General features: G+C 56.5%; 5 protein-coding genes across 5 annotated transcripts; 2 read left to right on the top strand and 3 right to left on the bottom strand.

Moving 5' to 3' along the window:
- Positions 1-604: 604 nt before the first annotated feature.
- Positions 605-1437, top strand: ColSpa_02200 (DNA replication complex GINS protein SLD5; the record flags this gene model as incomplete). The annotated part of the gene is made up of 3 exons (XM_049268412.1): positions 605-729; positions 813-993; positions 1078-1437. 3 exons carry the CDS (start codon positions 605-607, stop codon positions 1435-1437), a joined length of 666 nt encoding a protein of 221 aa, XP_049124369.1.
- Positions 1438-2434: 997 nt separating this feature from the next.
- On the bottom strand, positions 2435-6196 carry ColSpa_02199 (uncharacterized protein; the record flags this gene model as incomplete). Its single annotated transcript, XM_049268411.1, has 2 exons — positions 2435-3075; positions 3421-6196. The coding sequence occupies 2 exons, from the start codon at positions 6194-6196 to the stop codon at positions 2435-2437; spliced, it is 3417 nt and encodes a 1138-aa protein (XP_049124368.1).
- A 5075-nt stretch (positions 6197-11271) lies between these two features.
- Positions 11272-12033, top strand: ColSpa_02198 (uncharacterized protein; the record flags this gene model as incomplete). Its single annotated transcript, XM_049268410.1, has 1 exon — positions 11272-12033. The coding sequence occupies one exon, from the start codon at positions 11272-11274 to the stop codon at positions 12031-12033; it is 762 nt and encodes a 253-aa protein (XP_049124367.1).
- A 118-nt stretch (positions 12034-12151) lies between these two features.
- ColSpa_02197 (putative U3 small nucleolar RNA-associated protein 7) lies at positions 12152-13929 on the bottom strand (the record flags this gene model as incomplete). Its single annotated transcript, XM_049268409.1, has 2 exons — positions 12152-13220; positions 13241-13929. The coding sequence occupies 2 exons, from the start codon at positions 13927-13929 to the stop codon at positions 12152-12154; spliced, it is 1758 nt and encodes a 585-aa protein (XP_049124366.1).
- Positions 13930-15030: 1101 nt separating this feature from the next.
- Positions 15031-17664, bottom strand: ColSpa_02196 (pseudouridine-metabolizing bifunctional protein; the record flags this gene model as incomplete). Its single annotated transcript, XM_049268408.1, has 4 exons — positions 15031-16006; positions 16061-16360; positions 16419-17101; positions 17224-17664. 4 exons carry the CDS (start codon positions 17662-17664, stop codon positions 15031-15033), a joined length of 2400 nt encoding a protein of 799 aa, XP_049124365.1.
- Between the last annotated feature and the right edge of the window lie 979 nt (positions 17665-18643).

Below are 18643 nucleotides of genomic sequence, written 5' to 3'. Positions count from 1 at the left end.
GGCAGTTGGTGTCTTGATATACTTGGAGAAGGTTCATCCAGATTCCCCCTTCGGTTAGATGCCTCGGCAGGGAGCTCGGGAACGAGTCGCTAGGGTAGCATCGAGTAGAGCACCCATATGCTCGCGTCCCGCTCGGAAACATTGCATCCTGACGCAAATATTGATCCTCCGCGAAGGTTTTAATGCGTCCAGCTTGGGTATGATTATGTTTGATCAGCTCGCATAGATCAAACGGCGTGATGAGGTCAAAGGGAGAAGCTCCTTAACGAACCGAGGCCCGAGTGGTAAGAAATAGATAGTGAGCAAGCTGCTTCCAGCTCACGCCTTATTGTTGGAGCTTCCACTGAGGGACCATACCTACCCCTGCAGACTTGATGGCCCCACCCGGACGCCGAGGAACCCCGCGACCGAATTCAATTAACCACCCCGCGATTCTCCCATCCGCAAACACCATCCCGCGATCCGGCACCCAAAAAAAAAAGGAACCCACCTGCCGACCTCCGAGCTCAACACAACAACGTCTCGTTGCCGGCCTTTACTAGCGCACCATGTTATAGCACCCCCCCGCCTTTTCAGATCGCAGTACGCATATCGAGTCGACACTATGGACATTGACGACATCCTCCGCGAGGTCGACCCCGTGTCGCACTCCATCCCCTTCGAGACACGCGACTTACAGGCCTTGACGCGTGCATGGGTGGCGGAGCGCTCCGCGCCGGAGCTTCTAGAGTGTGTGCACTTGCCCCTCCTTCCGCTCGGGAGCAACCCCTGAGTGTGCCCAGAGAGGGATTGACTGACCTGGGACGCGTCAGATGGCCCGCCGACGGCCTCTTTGAGCGCGTCAACGACCGCATCAAGCGCCAGATCGAAAAGGTCGAGGACATGACGGGCGACATGGACCCCAAGACCAACTTCGCCCTCATTGTCATCCAGACCGAGCTCGAGCGCTTCAAGTTCCTCGTCAGGAGCTACCTCCGTGCCCGCATAGCAAAGGTGCCCATCCCCTCCCCCCATCCCGGCGCCATGTGCTCGTCCCGTTCCTAGGCCTACGGGTAGCTAACATCGCTGCTTCCACAGATTGACAAACACGCTCTCCACTACCTCTCCTCGCCCGCCCTCCGCGCCCGCCTCTCCGAAACCGAGCTCGCCTACGCAACCCGCCACCAGGCCCTGCTGCACAACCACTACCTCTCCTCCTTCCTCTCCTCCTTCCCCGCGCAGCTCCAGAACCTCAACGACACAGCCGGCAACATCAGCATGATCGACGGCCCGGACCTCGACACCGCCGTCTTCATCCGCCTGCTGCGCGACGTCGACGTCGAGGGCAAGGGAACGGACTCGGACGGCTCCGTGCAGGGACGGGCAGGGGATATCCTGATTCTGCGGTGGTCCAGCGCCAAACCGGTCGTTGACGCGGGCCACGCCGAGCTAGTTTGATGGAAAAAGCGTCGGCTGTCGTCGCGCGCAAACGAACGAGGACGTCCAAATGACGTCCAGGAAGATCACGGGGTCGTGGAGCCGCGATACCAGAATCAGGGCAATGCTCCGCACTCCATCCGAGATCCCCCAGATCTACTTATATAAAAGTGGTGGAACGGCGCGGCGCATCTGTCTAGGAGGAGCCGCACGCCTGCACCCCGGTTTCTTACTGTTCAGTTTCAGCCGACTGGACCAGACATCACCCGGCCTCGAAACCCAGGGGCGAGCTGAGGCCATTTGGCTCCGCATGGGCCAAAGGGGAAGAGGAGCGCAGGCCGAGATGACCTCGCCGGCCACTATGCCGAGGGACACGGTAGTCTCCGGGCTTTCCAAGTGAAGCAGACTTCGGGGTCATACAGCGGATCCCGAGATGGGCCTAGAACCCCCGTCAGGGCTTTCCCGACTTCAGGATGGGTGTCATCACGTTGCTCCAGCTACCGCTCCGAGAACAATTCATGTAGACATTGGATATGAGCTCGTACCCGACTCACGGTTAAGGTGGAAGCAGCACGTCCCGGACACGTCAAAGTTCTGGAAAAAGATGAAAAAGTTATCTGCTACGAGGTTTCACAAGAGACGAGTGCATCATATATATAGCAAGATCAAAAGCGTGAATGGTAGTTGCAAGAGAATATGATGCATCATTTAGAAACCGTGTGTGTCTATCTACACTTCTACACTTTTTCTAAGAGCGAGACTTCTTCAAATGATCCCGGCTATAAATCGCTTTTTGATCAATCAAAATGTTGCCCGCCATGCATCGCTTGCGATATGAAACGAATCGTTCCCCAAAAATCAAACAATATCCAAAAAAAAACGCCAGGTCATGCAGGTCGCCGACTTTCCCATCCGGCCAACCGCTAATCCCAAAACCACCATTCAATGCGGTTCTTTCCAATTCATCATGTCGTCATGTCCCGTTTGCCTCTCAAGGCCGTGCATCCCAAGCAGCGAGTCACCTAGAACGCATACGCGTTACCCAGTCCCAAGACACCGGCACTACCAATCCCCTCGTCTCGCTGTTCCGTCGACTGTTTCCAGGCACGACGACCATGCCCTTGTCGTTCTCGAGTCTCAGCAACACCTGCGACGGCCTCCGCTCGAGTTTGCTCTGCTTCTTCAACGCAGCGATGCCTAGCAACGCCCCGCGGAGACCAATGTCGAGACGCCGCGGCTCATGAAGACCGAACAGCCCCGCCGTCGGTGACGAGAACTGCCGCTGGTGCGAAAAAGGGCGGCTGAAGGACGTCACGCTCGAATTGAGATGCGAGGACAGCGGGCGCGGGATGGAGAGCTTCCGCATATGGCCGAAGTAGCTGTCACTCGCCTCGTCGGGGAGGAAGAAGGACGCCCTCTGCGACCAGTGCGAGATAGACATTGACGTGTCGTCGTGGACGTCGGCGTCGTGGTCAGGGAGTTCGGGGAACGGCACGGCAGGCTCCGAGGGCTCTGAGTAGTCGGAGTCCTCGGCGCCAGTCATCAATGGTGGAGGAGTGGACGGTTCCCTAACCTCTTCCTCATCGTCCTTATCGCTGAAGGAGGGCACCGAGCCCGAGGTCGGCGTGCTCGGGGCATCCGACGAGACGGATTGGGTCTCTGTCAGGGTTAGGGAGGACGGGACCTGGGGAGTTTGCTTGGAAGGATCAAGGCTCGGTTCGAAGGGCTCCGCGGAGGGCGAGGACGGCTCATCGGCTTCAGGAGTGCAAGGCTCGGATAGTTCGGGAACAGGGGGTGCTTCGGAGGTGGAAGAAGATTTAGCAACTTGAGGAGGAATCTCGGTTGCTTTGGGGAGAGTAGAAGTTTCATCAACTTGAGGAGCAGAGTCCTCGATCACTTCAGGACGAGAAAGAGGCTGGATGGCTTCGGGGACGTGTGGGGCGGAAGTGGTAGGTTCGATCGTGTCAGTGGAAGACGTACAAGAATCGGCTTTGACAGCCGAACCAAGAGTATATGCAGCATCCTTGATGACAGGACCAGACTCGACCGGCCCCAACGCGGGAGTTTGTGATGAGCCCTTTGCCAAGTCGCCGAAAGACGGAGAAGCTAAGTCAAGGAAGTTGGGCGAGGCTGTCGCTGAGTCAAGAATGAGGGGTGAGGGAGCTGCATGCTCAAGGTTGATGGGAGAGTTGAGACCCGTCTCCGTGGCGGTCGCGAAGCTCGAGGGGCTCGACACCACAGCCATGGAGTCCGCGTCATGGAATTCTGCCTCGGAACCCTCCTCATCTTCTTCGACAATGGTTTCGATGGCGTATTCCAGGAACCCCCCCTCGAAGGATCGCGGAGGAGTGGTAGGCCTGGAACGGGTCTCAGCCGGAGTAATGACAATCACTGGCTCTTCCCGCCTCGGCTCCGCGTTTCCATATGCCTTGGCTTCAGCCGCTGGTTCAGCATCAACCGGGACGCAGGAGTACTCCAGCCAACCTTCGAGTACAGGCTCTTTGGCGGCTGGTTCGACTCTTGCATCAGGTGGTGCTGGCGAACGGGCGGGAACCGATTTAGGGCCAGCATCAGACTCCGACGCAGCTTCCCGGACCCGAATGATGGCATCATCAGATCCAGACGAAGGCGAAGCTTCAGAGTCGGTCAGCGACCGCTGCTCGGATCCGGAGTCAGTTGACACCACCGACTGTCGCGAAACGGAGCGACTGCCTTTGCCCACCAGGCTAAACTGCCGCCGTCCGTTGAAACGCTGCATAGTTGGTGTCGGTGGCCCTGCCAAAGAATCCTCGATTGGGTCGCTGTCAGAAGCCTCTGAGCTCGCAATGTTCGGGTTAGCGTCAAAGTGCTGAGGGGTTCCGGAAAGCGTTCTCATAAACGTGGGCGTGAAAAGTAGACTCTCGTGGGGCGATCCAATGTCTCCATCAACGAGGCTCGGGGTAGACGATGACGATGGATATGTAGTCTCGCCGTCCTCGGTCATGGAGAAGGAGACGCTGCTTCGGCCAGAAGAATCGAGCTGGTCTTTGCAGGCGATTGCTTTGGCTGGGGTTTCAGGCTGTTGCGACAGCCCCACGGTGTTACTGACGCTTTCGGGAGTCGTTTCAACCCCACCACCATTCTGAAGCGTTTCACCTTGTAGACCCGAAGGTTCGGACGACTCAGTGAAGCTGCCATCGAATAAAGCCGGCGCGACCCCATTGGGTGTTGGGATCGGGAGCGGGCTGCTAGAAGGTAAAGCTTCCATCTCAGCAGGGTCGTCCGCTGCTGGAACCGGTCTCTCAATGATGCGGATGTTCTGCGGCTCGCGGTCGGACAGGGAGCACGTGTCCTTAATGACCATGGCAATATCGGACTGAAGTCGGCCCTTGAGCTTCGACACAAAGCGTTCCTTCACAGTCTCGGGATCTTCCTCTTCGCGCTGTCCCGTCGCATAGTAGGGCGAACGGGCCACGAGCGTCTTGTCCAAAACCAGATGGCCACGCTTGTGGACCATGAGGGTTATACTCATATCGTTGCCGCCAAGGATATCCGCAACGCCCGTCTGCACTCTGTCCAGAACAGCTTTGACGGTGCGCCGGGAATAGCACGCCGTCGAGTCGAGACAGACAGCAAATGGCTTTTCGGTCTTCCAACCGCGCCCGGACAGCTCGTAGACTGTGAGTCTAAGATCGTCCATCTCGCTCAACTCGTTGTCAGTGTCATCCCGAATTGCTTCAAAGGCATGCTCGAGTTGGTGCAGGAACTGCTCGCAATCGAGGCCGTCCGGATCCTGGAAGAGGAGGAGGTTGCTGTCGAGCTCGCGGCGTAGGTGCCTGTGGTCCAGTCCAAGCTGGTTTCGAATTTGGAATCCAACGTGAACAGCGTTCTGCTCGGAATGGCGGCACTCATCGAGGAAATCGAATCTGTTGCAAGACCGATGCTGCCTGTCAAAAGCCATCTTCCTAGCATCCAAGGCACGTTGCATTGCCGTCGACAAGACCCAAGCCATATCCTCCCCGTGGGACAGCGTCAGTGGAGAGCTCTGCTTGCTCTTGAGCGTGATGGTACGCTGCCATTCCCGTTGCCTGCGCGCCTTGCATCGACTGCGGAAGGACAGGGTGATCTCGTAGCCGGGGACGAACTCCCAGTCTTGCGTGGCCTCAACGAAACGCGACTGAGGGATGTGAAGGAGCGAGACCGGGTTGCTGAGAGGCTTCAGTATTTCCAGGTCGCTCGAGGACCGCTCACGTGCCCTGCCGTGCATCCATCTAAAAGACTTGTCATGAAGCTTCAAGAAAGAACCAATGATACGGTCAGTAGAGCGGGCGATCTCCATGGCGGACGATCTGTCGATGGGATACTTTTGATACGACCTGAAGGTTTTCGTAGCCCAAGGTTCCGAACTCCCTCGGTAGATCTGGTAGATCAACTCGAACCGCAGCGGCTTCCCCTCGCCGATCTGGGGGATGGTCCGCTCGAGGGCGGTTGAGTCTCTGCGGGTGAGCAGCTCATTTGAGCAGTGCGCCAGGCGGCGCACGAGGGCGTGACATAATTGATCCGTCGGCACGAAGCCGTAGGAGGACTGATAGTGTCTCTCATAGGTGAGGTCCAGAGACGGCTGGAACTTGATGCAGACCCTCACAGCCAAGCCGGGTTGTGAGTGTGTCGGGGTGGATTTCGGTTCGTTGTGACCGGTTGCGGTTCGAGGCCGCCCCGGGCTGGAGAGAAGAAACCTCCTCTGGAAGCCCGAGGCGCCGAAATGCGACGTTGAGGGACGGACGAGATCAGGCTCGGCCATGTCCGCCTAGAGTTGTCAAAATGGTGAGAGCAGCGCCAGTGGCTTCTCGGTTAAGTTTGTGAAGTTTGGATCCCAGTTCCCACCAGACTCAAACCAAACCCGTCAGATAGTAGTCCGGGGGAGGGGGGAGGGGGACAACGGGGGGGTTTTAAAAAGCGGTTTTGGCTGGGACGAGACAAAGTAAGTAGGTAGCACTGGCTGCCCTAATGCAGGAAGTCCCCATCAAGCCGTCGTCCATAAACAGGGCCAGTCAAGCGCCCAGAGAGGAAGGGAAAAAAAGAGGCACTACGACCTTGGGTGCTCTAACTAAAGAAAGAGGGACCAAGGAAAGTGACGAAAAGGGGTAGGGTGGAAGGAAGCAAGCAAGCAAGCGCATGTGCTGCAGAAGCAAAGTAGAGCACACCCAACCCGCGCGGGCGGGTCGCGTGAGGACTATGTATGAGATGTTATGGCTACGATTGTGGTGTGGTGCTGACGCGCCGACGCAAGAGGTTGGGCGACCCATGGCATGATTCCGCCCAGTGCATAGCACCTACAGCTTATTACAGGGGACGCCTGGCCAGCAGGAGGAGCCTCTGCGCAGGAAGCTTTTGTCTGCAGGACAACCTCAGATTACTTGTTTGGGGGTTACCAACTAGCTACTTCAGTGCCCTCCGGGTCGGTAGGGGTTGTCGGGTCCGTGTTGTGTGCCGTGGCCAAGGTTGAGAGCGAGACAGGGCTGATCTGGTGGCCGCTGGACTGATTTCGACCATGAGACAGACAGTGGGAGCGGGATGGATGGATGGAAACAACAAAGAATTCTGGGTTGAACGTTGTGTGTAACCACATACCTGCCCATGTACCCGCACTGCTGGTAAAAAGCAACCTGGAAACAACAATTCACTCAGAGGGCCGGATTGCCATGGTGATTTCCCACGGGCGGCTGCATCGTAGCGTCGTAGCGAATGACGGCAAGACAACACAACAAGACAACAACTCTCAAACCCACTCACCCACTCGCTCCGTCCGTCACCTCAGATGCTACGATGAATCGAGCAGCCCGAGTGAAGCCCAACATCGCTCGATGTCAGCCCCGCCGGCGAAGAGGACGAGCAGAGCTAGAAGACGTGTTGGACCGTGATGACTCGTCGCGGCTGCTCCTCTTCGCTGCATGCCGTGCCATGAAATCGCGGCGGCCAAGTCCTGTTTCTGAGGCAGTGAGGCTGGCATGTGCATGACACTCCTTCCTCATCCAACGCATCGAAATGGAGTTTGACGGGATGAACAAGGGGTAAGCGCAAGCGGGTGGGGATTGAGCGGTTTCCGTACCCCCTTCTCGAGACGCGAGATTGTTGCGAGACGGTCGTCGGCGTCAGCGATTCAGCTGGCCGATCGAGGACTCGGACGTTGCCTTGCGTTGCGTTGCGTGCAGGACCCGTAGTTCCCATGAGAGGAAAAGTCAGGCAATCGGAGCAGACGTGACTCGTCAGTCGTCCAACATGTGCGTAGGTGCTGTACACTACTCGGCGGCTGCGCACACATAAGCACACAAGAAAGAAGGCTGGCTGGCTGGATGGATGGGATGAAGCATCGCCGGGGTGGGCTGAACCTGGGCGTCGGGAACTCTCGCTAAGCGCTTGAAGAAACCCGGAACCGTCATCAGATCCTGGCATGTTCTCCATCCACACCAAGCTGCCAGATGCCGAGCCAAGGGTGAAGCGTGGGAAGAGGAGCAGAGCGCGGCACAGATCGGAGAGGGGCGGGCTTGCGGAAGTCCAGCATCTCCCAATCTGGCGCTTGTTGTTTTTCCCCCCGGTCCAAGAATTTCGAGCAAAGGTCTCGGAAAGGCTCCAAAGACGGCCTGGCGCATGACGAAAGGACGAGAGTCGGACCCGGCGCCCGTCGTTGACCGCTGTTGGGCCCCAGCCGCCCCGAGACCAACTTTAGACGTGGGCGAAGACAAAACGGGACAAAATTCTTTTTTCCCCCTTGCTGGACAGCAACGGCATCGCTTGGAATCCACACCCATAACAATCTCGGTACGGCCAATGACGGCGATTGCATGAACCCAAGACCCTCCGCCTTTGCTCACTGTCACCAATCCACGTCGCGTATTACATAAGTAACAGGCTCCCCACATCAAAAGGTTCCCGAAAGGAGACCCCCAGTCCTCCAGAACCTTCAGGGGACGACCGCGGTCCATGTCGCCCAAACGGCCCCAAACCCACTATCCAAACACCATGTCCGATGTCGTGGTCTTGCATCTTGTCCACTTTGATGGAACAACCCACTCCGAGGTGGGACCCGTGGATACTCTTCTCCTGCGACCACTCAAGCAAACCAACGAAGCGAAGAAAAAAATGAGGAAAAAAGCGACCCCCTTGCGAAGGCCTGTGACCTCGTAGGCGCGAATTTTGGCGTCACGGCCGGCCGCCAGCCACGCGCCTTTTCCGCCTCTTTCCGTCCGCCTCTGCCGCCGCTTGACTTCCAAACCTCGTACCGCGCCGACACCGAGGGTCTCTGCCATATCCGGAATGCCCGCTGCCAGAGACATGTGGCTGTCGCGTGTTGTGAATGTCTCGTGCAGCGTTGCGCCATCTTCCCATGATAATTATAGAGTATGAACCAAAACCATTGTAAAAGTCTCAGGGTCTCACCACTTACGGGACCCAAAAACCTTCCGCGTCGCTCCAGACTTCTGTGGAATTCTAGGGCACTCTTCGACCTACTAAATCTCCGGCTAGCGAACACTTGGAAGTCAATTGAGTCTGCCAGGAGACGACAAGTCAACGAGAGAACGTCAACACCCTGCCGATGCACAGCGTAATTCGTCTTGATCTGTTCGCAAACACGGCATCGGAGCCAAAGGGGGGGGCCCGAGCTCTAGTCGATTCCAGATGTTCGTTAGTTCCGGGGTAGGGTGTCCCCGTGGTCGTCGACGCAAGCCACCGGTCGCCAAGTAGCGTTGTCACGGCCCGCAAACGGTTCCCACGCTGTTGAACCTTCGTCGCCTTCAGGTGAGCCGCGGTCGTCATCGATGACAGCCGCAAGCCACCTGCTGTGTGGGTGATCCCTGACTCCCCGACAACTCGGGCCGTGTCGATGCACCCCCCAACTACTCGTCGATGAGGCCCTGATTGGGTTTGTTGGGTACGAGATTGAGATGAGATCGAGGGGTAGGTAGGATCCCCTCGATCGCAGGTCGGTAGTCGGGCTGCAAGTGACAATCGGGGATATCACTGCCAAGTAGTTCTCCAAGTAGAAGCTGTCATATCTGAGACTTCGGATGAGTTTCGATCAACATCAGATGTCTCATACGTCGTACAATAGGTGACCTTTGTGGCAAACTAATCGGCACCTTTGCGATTCCATTGCGTCTTCCATAGAGAGAGTCAAAGCTCAGCCTGCAGAGACTCTTGCCTTGCCTACGTTGCACTGCGCTGGACAACTAATCGGGTATGGTGCGACAAAGTAAGAGAAATCGGTTGACAAGTGCTTCTCAACTTGTCTTTTGCATATTCTTCCAGATACATACGAATCATGTCAGCAGGCCCATGCAGCAATAAGTCAGCAAGCGAAGAACGGGAGAGACGGAAACGTTATGGAATAGTAAAGATAGCTTGGGTGATATTTCTTTTGGCGTTACGGTGAGGCTTCTTTGTACAGCATTCACTATACTCTCATTTGCTCTGATCTCATAGCCGAGTGGATGAGCATGAACACGACCAGGCCCGGCAGGCAGCACATTGCCCTTTTGGGGATCGCGATATGATATCAGCTTACACCTCGTAATGACTCCGAGTCTATGCGAGCCAACTAATGATAGAGACCAGGCGGGTTATAGATGAGCAAGGTTTACGGTGCGAGTAACACCTTATGTGTACAAATGTTCCTCTCTTATCGGTTCGGCTGTGCTGGACATGCTATGGCAACGCTCAGATGTTGTTTTGCTTCGGCCTGTAACTAATGTGATGCCTAGACTGCTTGCAATCAGAATCAAAGCTAGGTGTGAACGGATCCCACGAGCAGTGACCACGATTTTCTCACAAACCTCGACGATAACTGTCTTAAATCACGCACTGTAATATTCTGTCTCGTCGTTCCCTCAGACGTTCTAGATGAGCTTCACTGCAGTTTAAAGCCTTGAGAGTGCACAATGTGTCACTACAGCACGCTGTGGGAAACACGAAATTCTTCGAAAAACGTGCGGATCATGCCCATGGAAGTTGGTAGTATCTCTCTTGGCTGTTGACACAGGTACTTGTTGGCTTGGCTCGAGCGGCGAGTGGGCGGCTCCTCTTATCCAGTTAAGAGATTCAATCAAAAGTGGTGTTTCCTACGCTACTACAAATCCAGATGTCAAAGAAATCCAAGTCAAAGCTTAGAAACTGGGCATGAAATACTCAATTCGCCTCCAAAGGCACATCAAGCTAAGAGACCACCAGTTTTGCATTTCAGAGGGTCCTTACTTGGAAAGGTCGGTAAAGAAAGGGGACCCTATCAACTCTCGCTACCATCGTAGACCTAACTGTATACGATGAGTAATAAGCTACTCCTCAGTGTCTTGGTTTTCTGTGTACTTGTAATGTGATCGTGAGATCGGCTGTGACAATCCATTGTGCTCATTCTACTAACATCGCAATAATATCATAAACCTGTGATCCCAGCTTGTCTGAGTAAACCCCAGTCGTCATGGAGAGGAAACGTCTTGTGCGTGAGATTTACGGAACTCTAATCATGTTCACCGTGAACGTCTTGTTCAAAGGCCAGCCAAGGTGGCCGTTGCAGACCTACGGCACCTTGACACGCAAACGACGAATCCATAATGAACAAACAGAAGACAAACGCAAGCTTCCATCGTCTTCTCACATGGGGGACGCGGGAGAAAAAATTCTCTTTCTTTTAGGTCTCATTCTCCAACAACGGGTAGCCACACCTGAACCCGTCCCCAGGCACCCTCATCTTGTGGCATATAAGGGAAACCAGCAAACCAAGCACTTTGCACCAGGCTCTGAGGGTAAGTCCGGTCTCACTCCTACATTTTCCCCGAATCACCCTTCCAACATAGAACACTCTGCACCTGCAGACCGTTGGCAATGTTTCGCATGCTGGGAGCCGCCGGCCGCAAGGCCAAGGGAGCGCAGGCAGACATCAAGGTGCAGGAGAGCAACGACGGCCACGAGGTTGAGAATGACGTCGAAACCAAGATGAAGAAGGAAGATGCCGATCCTGCGTATAAGAAGAACGATGGCCGCCACGAGATTGACGATTTTCTCGACTACGTTAAGGTCAAGTTGGAGGATCTTGAGCTCGAGGACGAGACAAAGCAGAGTACCCCTCTGGCGAAAACGGAGAACATCAGCCCGAAGATGGAGGAGGTCGCCGCTCCGAAGGAGAATTTTACCCCCAAGAAGAAGAACTACACCTCTCAGACAAAGTCGGAGAAGAAAGCCGAGAATGCAGCGATGTTCTTCTCTCAGTGGGATGAGTACTTTGGCAAGAGCGAACTCGCCGACTGGCAGCGCCTCTGCCGCGACCTTGGTCTCCCTGACGACTTGCCCAGCAAGACCCAATGCCGCAAGGTTAGTACTCTCCGCCCTTACATCGGAACCCTCTATCGTAAGACTGAGCTGACCCCCGTTCCCTCCTGCGATGTGAAGGCCCTAAGCAAGGTTCATGTGAACATCAAGCAGTTCCTCGACGCCATGAATGGAGGTGGAGCGATCAAGCTCTTCCAGAACGTACGCCAGCTCGCGCAGTACACCCGGAAGACAGGCCTCTGGATGCCCAAGAAGAACTTCCCCAAGGGACACCCCCTCGGCCAGCTCCGCCGCGAGATCACCAAGTACTTGGGATGAATGGGAACATGGGCACGACCCACGGGGATACGATGAACGTCTGGCTGGATGCAGAATAATGGAATTAAGATGGCCTCACGCCGGGTAAACCGCAATACACAATTCCTTTTTGATGACTCTAACTCCGTATCTCCCACATTCTAATCTTGCCCGTGTCATTACCAACCGCGAGAAGCTCGCTGCTCCGTCCAAACGCCACGCTCGTAATCCTGCCCAGCGGCGTCTGCGCCGTGGGCCAGTTTCTGTAGACGGTGCAGCTGGGCAGGTGGACGAGACGCAGCGCGTCCTTGGCTTCCCTGCTGCCAAAAGCCAGTAGCTGGCCGTCGGGCGAGAAGGTCAGCACCGTGATGGGCGTGACCAGCTGCTCGAAGCGGCGCGTTGGCTCGGGCTGCTCCTGGACGCTGACCTCGCCCGTCTTGGACGTCTTGATGAGGGTCTCGCGGTCGTAGATGTTGGTGATACCGCTGCTGGATCCAACAGCGACCCAGCGGTCGTCGCCCAGGAGCTCCGGGCCCTGGTGGCCGCCCAGCGCGATGACGATGCCGCCCACGCAGCCCTCGTCGCGCCACACCGCGAGGAACTTCCGCTCGACCATGCTGTACTCGCCGACGGAGCCGTCCCTGCCCAGGATCGAGAGTCCGTCGCCGTTGCTCCACCACGCAAAGTCGGCGATACCGTGCCGGCTGTCCAGCCGCGCGGCGGCGATCCACTGCCTCGACTCGGTGCTGACGATGTTGATAATACCGCCGCCCTTCCTCATCGACGCCACGAGGCCCATGTACCGCCCACAGGGGCTGAGCTTGAAGTGCTCCATGGTCTTGTGCTCGAGCTTGTGGCCCTGGATCTGGCTCGTCTTCTGCACGTGGCCGGACTCAAGGTCCCAGCTGTGGAAGAATTTGCGCCGTCCGGCGAAGAAGATCTGGTCGCCCGCCGGGTACAGGAACTCGGCACGGCGGACGTCGACGCCCTTTGCCTGCACCGAGGTGAGCATCGGGTTCGGCGTCGGGTGGGCCGTCGGGTTGAGGTGGTGCAGGTACAGCACGGAGGAGACGCTGGAGGAGAGGAGGACGGGGTATTTCGGGTGGAAGGACAGGTTGTTGACGGCGGCCTTGTGGGTGTCGGGGATCTCGCGGGTGCGCTGGATGTCGATGACCTCGGGCCTGAGGCGGGTCTTGCCCGTGGCGTCCCTGCCGGCGAGGCGGTGGACGTCGCGGAGGAACTTCTCCAGAGGGCAGCGGACAGCTCCGTGTCGCTGCCCTCGTCGTCGGAGCTGATGGAGGAGTCGGAGGCGGCAGCGGACGAGCGTCTTCTCCTCTTCGCGGGCCGGCCTTCAGGTTCTTGCGCCCATTTCGGCAGGGGGTTCAGGCGGAGGAACTGGGTTCTCAATCTTCTGCTGTACTCGGCGCCGCTAACCACGTCCTCAGCTTCGGTAAGGCGCAACTTTCGTAACCTCGTAGCGGTCGCCAGGGAGACCGTCAATCGCTCGTCGTCGCTGTCTTCCCACGCAGGCGCGCCTTCTGCGGCCGCCGGTTCTTGCTTGCCCGCCTTGCCGGCCTGAGAGCTCTTCGCCGTGGGGACGCCGGTGTCGAGGAAGAAGAGGTCGTGGTCGGCAACGTCCTCTAGTGTGGGATCGTCGGGCTTGGTGAGCTGAAGGTTCTGCTCCTTCTCCAGTCGTTCGATATCGCCGAGCACATCGTTCCGGAAAAGCTGTTCGCGGAAGTCGGCCTTCCCTCCCAAGACCAACTTCTCGAGCTCCTCCTCGTCGGAATCCTTTTCGTCAAAAACGGGCTTCGGTTTGCGCTGGCGCGGGGTCTCCTCCTCGAGATCTGACTCTTCCGAAGAAGTCAGTTCCTCCTCCTCGTCGGAAAACTGCTCGAACGGTTGCTCTTTTGCCATTGTCGCGGGTTGGTGGTTTGACAAGGATTTTCGGTCGTGAGCTCGCACCGGCGGATCAGGGTGGGAGTAGTAGGCGGCTTGCAAAGGACGTCCAGAATTTTTTTACTGGGGCTTTCAGCCTTGCAGACGCTCCCGGCCCATCATTGGTTAAGCTTCTCAGCCACAGCCAAGGTCCAGCCAATGATATCTACTATGCTCCGAGGCTGTTCTGCGGGGCATCTTGACCCCTCCGTGGCTGCACATCGGCCACCATGTCTACTTCATTCTTTCAACGTTCATCGACTGGCGACTTGACGAAAGCCACTTGATACTTGGTTCGTTCATTGGAAATTAGATGCTGTGTATATGACAACATCACTCCGCCTAGCACTCAGGCCGTGCATTTATTACATATCTATGAGGGCAAAGCAGTACTGGTTTTTGCAGAAGCTTTATTCTGTGAAACCACGAACTGATGTGAGACACATATACGCACCCTAGACATCAATGCATCACCTGCGGTGTTCGCGGTTGAATGCCCGAGGGCGCCAGTGCACTCTGATGTGGAAATGAGACAATTATCGACAAGCATCGCTTAACCAAACCTCAAGCGTAAGCAAGTCACGGTGAAAGTCGAGTTTTTGCGTCCATGTACCAGCTCGGACTTTTGGTGGAGTTGGTTTTACTATCCCACGACAACACCAAAACCTGGCTTACTCGATGTACATGTTAGCCCCTTCCATTCTTGACTGTTGACGAGCGAACAAGTTCGGCATACTCCCAAGGTACATCAAGACAGGCAGAAACAAACGCGCCAGAAACCACTTGTCATGCCGATTGAAGTGATTGCTTTCTTCTATTAGAGAACTGGGTCATTGTATTTGCAGTTGATCTAGAGATCATAGCACCTGATGACAATGACACCCTTGGTGATCCCTTTGAGGGGCAAGCGTTTGTGCATCTATCTGCGCCACTCAAGCAACTCGACAGCAGAGTACTTATACGTAGGCGATGCAAAGATTCTCGTGGAACCGAGGCCGAAGCCAGCTGAGACAGTGTACTTCACTGCTGTAACAACCGGCAATATGTGATTATACTTCCTACAAGACCATCTTAGACCGCTCAACTCTTCACGGCGGCCTTCAAGAGCCGGTCAAGTCTTCCCAAGTCAGGGCTCACACTTTCGTGACTCTTCAACGTCAACACCGCCGCTTTCTGCGCAACATCGATCAAATGCTCAACCTTGCCTCCCTGAGACAAGCCTGCAATCATGACACCCAAGAACGTGTCTCCAACGCCGTTGACAGAGACGATGTCTTCCACGGCAACCGTTTCCGCCGGCGGGAACAGACGCATGTACACGCCACCGATTGTGGGGTGGTCAACGTGGGCCCTGGTGAGCAACCACCTCTCTTCGTTCCTATCCTTCAAACGAGGATCGTTCTTGCCCAAGATCGTGGTCAGAAGAACACCCTTGGATCCCAGCTTCGTGACGATGGTAGGGATATAGGGCAGGAGATGAATCATCTGTACAGGGATGCCCGCATCTGTCATCTCCCTAGATGTCAGGTATACAAAGCGCTCCCTAGCGCCATGCATTCCAAACGCATCGATAACCTCGAACCACTCAGGGGTATCGAAGAAGCCATTCTCCTTCGCTGCGCTGTACATAGCCGTCAGTTCGTAGTGGTTCGGCGACGCGATGTCGATGCCCGGGTTTGGGAACACGCCGAGGTGCGGGTGCTCTCGTGGGAACAGGCTGATAGACTTGGCTGTCGAGACGGGCTCGAAGGCGACCTTGCAGGCCTGCTCTCGACCGGCCTGGATCCACGCCCGGATGTCCTTGGGGCTCCATTTGCCGTCGACGACGAGCCAGCGCGGCTTGGCGCCAGCGACGGCCGACTTCCAGTAGTCTGGGAACGAGTGGTTGGTGAATATGCCCATGTCGGCCATGGCCATGACGAGGTTCTTCTCGGCGTCGTTGACGGCGACGTACTGCGCGGTGCGATTCGAAACGTGGCAGTCGGAGGTGAGCTGGCGGATGTAGGTCGTCTCGAGACCCGAGGCTTCGAGGGAGGAGAGTACCGTTGCTCCGGCACTTTGGTTCACTTAGAATGGGTCAAAATAGACGGTAATACGGGTGTTGACTTACACATCGTCTCCGATCAAGCTGCAGAGGCGTACACTAAGGTCTTCGCTCACCCTGTGGGCAGCGAGAGCAACGTTGTGACCGACGCCGCCGATGGACTGGCTAATGCGGGCAGGATTTGACGTATGCATATGAGGGGAAACCTCTTTCTTGTCACCAAGGGGTTGATAGTCACAGCTCAAGTCAACTGCCACGGACCCTGCCACAAGGACATCCGCCTTGCTCGACTTGGGCGCCTCCGCCTTGGTCGCGGGCTTCGCGGTGGCAGCGATGTCATAACCAGAAACAAACGTGTTTGACGAGCTATCTACGCAGTCAGAGTCTACCTTCTGGCTGAGCTATGCGCAAAACGCTCACTTACACGGATTCCGAACCGGCGTCCCCGTTCAGCAGCTTCGAGAGCTCCACCGCAATGCTGGTGGCCCGCGCCACGTTGGACCTCACCAGGGCCTTGTTGGCCAGCGTGCTCCGCTCCTGTGTCAACTTCCTGATCCTGCCAAGCACGTACGGCGTGTTGGCGGCCCCAGTGAACCCCTTCTCCATGGCTTCCGTGACCGCCGTCTCGATGACGGCGTCCATCTCCGCGCGGGGGATGGCGTACTCCTCGGGGATGGGGTTGGCGAAGAGCATGCCGGACTCGATGCCCAGCCTCTCCTGCGCCAGGATCATGGCGGCAGCCTCGCGCTCGGTCTGGACCACCAGGGGACTCTTGGTGCCGCTGTCGCGGGCCCAGAAGGCGGGGAAGTCGACCTGACCTGTGCGGCCGTCGGCGAATGTCGCGACGAAGGCGCCGTGCGTCTCGAGAAACTCGAGCGTGCGTGGGATGTCGAGGAACCCCTTGCACCCGGCGCTCACAACCGCCACACGAGTACGGCCGAGCTCTGTGAGGTCTGCTGAGACGTCCATGGTGTTCTCGCCGCCGCGGTGGACGCCGCCTAGGCCGCCAGTGCCGAAGATTCGGATACCGGCAAGTCTTGAGAGCAGCATGGTCCCGGCGATGGTTGTGCCGCCGTGAACCTTCTTGCCCGTGATGCCCTGGTTCGTCTGTGAGCTTTCTTGTTTCTTGGCTAGTAGTTCAGAATTCAGGGGTGACATGGGTAGCAAACTCAGATGAGATAGCCCAGACATGAATGCCATGAGCATAGACTGCCGCGAGACTAACTTACCAGTCCAACCAGGTGAGCAACGTCCCTTCTCGAAACCTTGCTGGCAGTGCCAGAGTCAACCATCTGCGCAACCTCCGCCTCAGTCAAACCGACGACAGGCTCGCCGTTGAGAATGCCACAGACCGCGGGCACGCCGCCGCCCTGGCGGACGACATCCTCCAGACCGAGGTCATTGCCCAGCGCGCCGTGGGTGTAAATTGTCGACTCGAGAGCAACAACGGGCTTGTTGGTTGCGACGGCGTCTGCGACCTCCTCAGAGACGCGCAGAAGATCCTTCAGTCCAGCAGGGGTCCGATAAGCGCCGGCGCTCATGTAACGACGATCCGCCTGTAGTCGTCCAAACACCGCACCCGCAGGCGCGGCTCGTTTCGAGCTCCGGCAGAGCTGCGCCGGGGAGATTGCGTGTCTCGCCAGACGGCAAGATGAGCGTGGGACAATCATGTTTGGTGAGCGATGACAATCCAGCCGTTGCCTCGTCTTTTGGCGTGAGCGCTTTTGAGGTGTATGCTCCGATGAGGGAGACGGACTGAGCCTGTAATACGTGACCAAGCTGCGGCAAACCCCCCTATCCAATTGAAACGTCGTCGGAAAAGGTCAATGAATTAGCTGCGCTCTAAATGATTGTGTCGTGAGCTTCCCAGATATGTTATCGTGCTGTCTTGTGGATTAATACGACGAAGATAGGAGAGAGCGAAGGCCCACGCCCTGCCATGGACACCCTTACCATGTACGCCCTGCCGTGTACAGTGGCCTGAAAGATAGCACAGTGCCTTGGTTGACTCGGCACTGTCAAGGGCTTAGCTCCGGTTCGGGTTCGCAACACCACGAAAGTGACTCTGGCAACTCAGCCATCACCACACCATATCCATCAAAGGAGTCCCAAAAATATCCCTTTTGTCGTAACAACTCGAGGTAATGTGCAAAAGGTCTCCTCGACGGAGTGATGGAAATGCCATGACAAGCAGATGTCCTCACCACTAGACTATTAGGGATGTGTGGATGTTTGCATCCAGTGATAGTCGATTGAGGTGGACCGGCTAGCTTGAGGAATACAAACGTAGGGACCTAAGCCAAATAGCGCACAGGCCCGTTTCCAACTGTGGCAAGCGCTGTTTCCTCTCTCCACTTTCCTGGTGACTCGATTCACAACAGCATGAATACAGAATGAGAAGCTGTCTGAGGTGACGAGCCAAGGCTTTCTCTGAGATAGAGAACAATACGGTGCACCCGGACCGACAATACTACGACGCGGAAGAGTGCATTTCGAGCGAAGAGTCATTGTATTGAGGATGGAGATCGCCTTAAGAGGGATACCCAAAACAGGTTGGGCACTCTTATTGCGAGCAACCGGCTCAGAGAACCTCAACACAGGATAGGTTTAGACACTTGATATAACTTATTGGCTACGCAGTAAGGAGAC

The sequence above is a fragment of the Colletotrichum spaethianum genome (genome assembly GCF_022836535.1).
Source record: "Colletotrichum spaethianum MAFF 239500 DNA, contig04, whole genome shotgun sequence".
NCBI classification, from domain to species: Eukaryota; Fungi; Ascomycota; class Sordariomycetes; order Glomerellales; family Glomerellaceae; genus Colletotrichum; species Colletotrichum spaethianum.
The sequence above is the reverse complement of the archived record's forward strand: the minus strand, read 5'-3'. Positions and strand labels throughout refer to the sequence as shown.